The sequence below is a fragment of the Aphanomyces astaci genome (genome assembly GCF_000520075.1).
Source record: "Aphanomyces astaci strain APO3 unplaced genomic scaffold supercont1.66, whole genome shotgun sequence".
Classification (NCBI taxonomy): Eukaryota; Oomycota; class Saprolegniomycetes; order Saprolegniales; family Verrucalvaceae; genus Aphanomyces; species Aphanomyces astaci.
The window spans coordinates 1-5185 of NW_009798329.1; the positions used below are offsets into that span (position 1 = coordinate 1).

At 50.1% G+C, this 5185-nt stretch overlaps 2 protein-coding genes across 2 annotated transcripts in view; both read right to left on the reverse strand.

Annotated features, from left to right (window-relative positions):
- Positions 1–545: 545 nt before the first annotated feature.
- On the reverse strand, positions 546–1019 carry H257_15057 (hypothetical protein; the record flags this gene model as incomplete). Its single annotated transcript, XM_009843038.1, has 1 exon — positions 546–1019. One exon carries the CDS (start codon positions 1017–1019, stop codon positions 546–548), a length of 474 nt encoding a protein of 157 aa, XP_009841340.1.
- A 3134-nt stretch (positions 1020–4153) lies between these two features.
- The window catches only part of H257_15058 (hypothetical protein), a gene marked incomplete at both ends in the record, with an annotated part of 5286 nt that continues 4254 nt past the window's right edge, over positions 4154–5185 (reverse strand). The window contains 2 exons of the mRNA XM_009843039.1: positions 4154–4555; positions 4683–5117. Coding sequence (XP_009841341.1) covers positions 4154–4555; positions 4683–5117 — 837 coding nt within the window. The remainder of the gene's footprint in view (positions 4556–4682; positions 5118–5185) is intronic.

Below are 5185 nucleotides of genomic sequence, written 5' to 3' on the forward strand. Positions count from 1 at the left end.
TTGCTAGACGTACATGGATCCGACGAAGGTCCCCCACCAAAGGTGTTGCTGTCCAAGGCAAGCAACTTGCTCGCAGACACGACCTTGACACGCAGCAAAGGCATCGTCGCCCTTCCGTCACCATCTTGCTAAAACGAAAAATGCCTAATATCCAAGCACTACATATGACATGCGAACGTCAGCCGATACGTCCTCTACCAAACGACGAAATGCATGATGTCATGAATTATTTTAATATACGTTAATACAATTAATCAATAGAAATGAAGATTTATGTTTAAATGATAACGAATTAAGTGGTCGTGACTACCATTCACCCAATCAAAGAACTTTTCCAAAAGTTGGAATAACTATTACTTGGTTATATTAATACTGACGTTAGTACCGGTAACACAATGCATACATACAGTACTCCACAATGGTTTACACATTAAACTCAATTAACGTTATACTACGTAGTACACATTTACAACTTAGCTACCGGTACGAATACACTTGCACTGGGGGGATTCTTTCTCTCGAGAACGTCGCGACTATCCCGCTCATCAAGAAGCGTTGCTCGTGCACGCGTCTTCGTAGACTGCATACTTGCCTCGCGTCGCTTTGGCTTCACGATGTTTCAGGAACGCATAAACACCAAGGCCAACGACTGCAAAGCTGAGGACAATCACACCCACCTTCATCTGCGTATACTTGGACTTGTACACCTTCACGTCAGTATACTTGGACTTGTAGTCCTTGGCATCTTGCGCGGGGTTGTGTATTTTGTCGTCCATGGCGCCGCCGTCCAGATCAAACAGCTCGAGAGCCAAGGCGTCCGGGATGTCGAAATTCAGAGGCTGCACCTTGTCTATGCAGGTAAAGTTCATCGCGTTCAGCACGCCGTTGGAGAGAAGGAAATCGGCGACCACAAGCAAGCCGCAGTCGGGATCAGTGGGGTTGTCCGACATGGGGGTGTTCCCAATGACGCCGTGCATTGCCACGGGAAGCTCAGCCAGTTTCTTGTTGTCGCCTTTCATGTTTTTAAAGTCTCGTCGGGCATGCTTTGACGTGGTCACGCGGTCCAAGTTGCCCGTAAGACCAAGCACAGAGACCCCGATTGTAGCACTGCGGAAGGAAGCGTATGTAGTTGACGGCAAAATGCACAATGAATTAACTGAGGATCTACTAAGATGTCCTTAATCCTCATCACTATGAAAACTTCTTAGTCTACTTCACTACTTCTACACTAATATGCGCTTTTGTATACAATGGATGCGGGTGCTGTTGCGATATTGGGGACTTCACTAGGCTAGCGATTCTAAGCCATGCATACACTTGAGACACATCCGAGGCAAGCATTAGCTAGGGTGCGTCATGAGCCAGGGAAGGTACTTAGGAGCTGGGTGCGGGCAAGGTGGTGGCAAGGCGTTACCCCCACCTGTCGCATCGCTACATTCTCCTGACGTCTCGCTATACCTTGAAACACCTTGACTCCAAGTCTTGGACGAGTGAAGTGCACAACATATTTGATGTCCTTCATCAGTTCCCACGTGGCTTCGCTTTCGGGTTGTCCATGCCACTTGACTACTCCAACTTGCGATTGAACTGGCGCTTCTTGAGCAGTTTCTCGACAATGTACATTTCTTCGCCGGTGGATTCGTCTAGAACAACAGGAGTAGCTTTAAGGCGAACTTGGCTTTGTTGGGGTGACAGTGCTTAAGTCGATCAACGTTAAACACGTCATGCACAGTGACATCGAGCGAGGCAACTTGAGGCGCATGGCGTTGTCATTAATGGCTGGGACGAATCGTGGAACCAGGTTGGGACGCTCGGACTTGTCGAGTATCTGGGCATGCTTTAAAGGTAGGTTGCGAGCCGCTAGCAGTACTTGATCGCCTTCCTTGAAGGTCACGTCCGAGTGGCGCTTGTCATAATACTCCTTCTGATGCTGCTGGGCCTTCGTCAAATTCTCGTGAGCCATCCGAATGACTTCCTTTCGATGTTCCGCAAAATTCTTGGCAAAGTCATTCTTGGGCAAGGAACCGCTCACGGCAGGGTTATGCAACTTGCGGCCTGTGTCGACTTCGAACGGCATCAAGCCGGTTGATACTTGGACTAAGCATTGGTGGGCATACTCGATCGGTGGCAAATGGTTGACCCAGTCTTGTCCTAGATGCGACACTTGACATCTGAGCGCATCTTCGAGAGTTCGATTCTGGCGCTCAGTCGCTCCATCGGCTTGAGCTCTGCCGGTGGTGGTCATGGCTTGGTGGATACCCATAATCTCCATGAGGGACTTCCAAAACGTGCTTGTAAATTTGGGGCCACGGTCGCTGATGATCATTGCTGGTAGTCCATGGTGGCGAGCAACATGTTCGAAGAATTCTTTCGCCGTTTGGGGTGCATCAACATCTGATCTCGTAGGGATGTACTTTGGCCGCTTGGATAGCTTGTCTATCACGACCAATACGTCATAGCCTTTTGACACGGGTAAACCGGTGATCCAATCCGCTGAAACAGTTTGCCAACACTCTTCCGACGCGGGAATGGGAATCATCTTGCCATTTGCACGCAGACTGCTCGTCTTGTATCGGCTGCATGTTTCGCAAGTCGCGACGTATAACTTCATGTCTTCAGCAAGAGTGTTCCAGTAATACCACTGCGCTACACTTAGCATTGTACGTCGAGTTCCAGGGAGCGCGGCAGTGCTTGAATCGTGCGCGTGAGATAAAATCTCGGCGTGTAGCACGTCATCGTTGGGGACACATAGAGCTTCCAAATTGGTCTTGACTTCGCAGAAATCAGAGTCCTTCCTTCCACTTGACGGCTTCACCTTTCATTGACTTTGTCCCTGAGTCCTTTGCGTATGCCTTCATAAAATGTTCCTTGGTTTTGGTGTCCATCTCGATGGTGCTAAAGGGCACTTGCTTCGATTGGTTCACCGTTAGGCGTTGAGACACTAGCACTCCTTTTTGCTCCCCCAACTCCTCCCCCCAAAAAGGAGAGTCGACAATGACGGTGATGTCACGAGTCGTGTAGGTGGAGAGAGCCGAGGTATGGACAAAAAGTCGATTGATGCGCGCCGCGACTGAGGCACAGTGGATACCACACGCGTGGATTAAGAGCTGGTGAACGGTGGAGGTGGCCTGTGGAGGCCGAGACAAGGCATCAGCTACCACATTCAACTTGCCCGGGCGGTGATGTAGGGCAAAGTCGAAACAACTGAAAAATCAAGCCAACGCGTCAACTTGGGCGTAAGGACCAGCGTTGTCATGAACCACTTGCAGCAGGCCGGTTGGCATGTCTTGAGATATTGTTGCGCTGGGTTTGGGCTTGGATTCTTCCTTGATTGTTCCGGATACGCAGACAGTGGTGTATACAACGGTTTTCCACCAACAGGGGGCATTTGGAAGAAATCACCAGCCAAAACGATGTTGAGTCCACCGAAGGGCAAGTCCAGCTTCGTCCGTGCACGAAGTGCCTCGTCGAGTCGAACCAACTGTTGTTTGTTCATCATGGACATTTCGTCTACCAGGAGTAGCTTGAGATCTTCCGTGTAGCCAGGTACGCCTCTCGTCGGCTTCTTTCGCCTCGTGAACAGTGCTCGGGGTCAAGTTGTGCATACCAATCCAGCAATGCAACGTAACTCCGTTGATTGAGACGGCGGCCTTGCCAGTCATTGCGGTTTTGGCAATGCGAATGGTCTCTTCCGCGAGTTAAAAACGCTTGCACAGCAGCGATGATATGCGACTTTCCAGTACCCGCTTCACCGTATCAGAACCATTCATAGTTGGATGGCGCTCGTTGCAGTGGCGACACTTCGTGGGTCGTGATCTCCATTATCTTCAAGTTGCCATCGCTGCAATAGAGCACGTGCAATACATGTGAAGCTAAAGTGTTGGCGCATACGAAGGCCAAAAGCACTCGAAACAACACCGATGTGGGCGTAATCGGGCAAAGGTTGAGGTACTTTGCCCCTCCCAATCAGGTTGCCAGTGTACAACATCGTTGATGGATCCAATGCACCCGGAACGTTGACTTGGACCAGCGTTGGAATCTCGCCAGGCGGATCTGTAGACCAAGCCACCGATGCCTCGCTGCTTTCTTCAACACGGGATTGGTTTTCGAACGTGAGCAACTCGTTCCACGCGTTTTTTCGACATCCATGTCTTTAGACCGTTGACATCCGACGCAAACTGCTCACGGCAACGAAGTCGCTGGTCCCAAGTACCCAAAATGGAGATGCTGTTGTTGACGCTTCGTCGAGGGACTGACCACCAACCAATGCTGCGATATCCGCATCAATGGGTGTCGTTGTTGGAAACTTGACTTGGTTGCTCATCTCCGACGATGATACTGCTTGATACAATTCCGACGTGGTATCACGTGCATCATCACAGTCCAAGTGGCTGGTTGCTGGATGCTTGCTGGCAACCAGGAGTGCGTTTTCAAAGTCAATGTCGTCGAAGTCATCAGGCTCAGTGCGACCATCGTCGTTTTCCATTTGGTTGTTCTGTTCTTCCTCCCTGGACGTTCTTGTCTTTGCGGCCTTCTTTTCGACCGACATGGTAGTCTTGCATGAAATGGTACACTTCCGCAGAACCAGTGCTCATCGTGGGTTGAAAGGATTCCCACGCTTCATGCCATGTTGAGCCGTGTGGGCACAAATCCGACAACACACGAAATGGTTTGAAAAGTACCAATGCAACTTGGGCGTGGTAATCGCTCTCCTCGGGTTTCAAACAATCCCCAAAGAATGGCACGCGCACACCATCAGTTAGAACGGGAATACGCGCCAAGCGATGTACCCCAATACACTTCGACTTGTGCAGGGAATGTCGTTCCATGAAGAGTTTATCGCACGATGTACCATCAGCTCGATTCGCGCGGAAGAACTTGGACGTGAACTCAAACCATGAGATGTCCTTGCACATGACATCAGGTCTGTTGATGTAATCTTCTGCTGGACCAACCGGTACGAATGCGCTTGATTGTCCAGGGCGCCTTGGTCCAGCAAGTGATGAAGCATCTTCTTCCTCGTCAATTTCAAGGTCAGAGGAGTCACTTTCCGACCCATCGTTGGGGGATTCGATGTGAGAAGCACCACATTCCTCCAGTTGTGAACGCGTGTTGACCTTGATATTGGTGGTCACTTCAAGTTGAAATGGAGTGTCGCTGTGTTGGTGCAAGAGCTTCAACACGT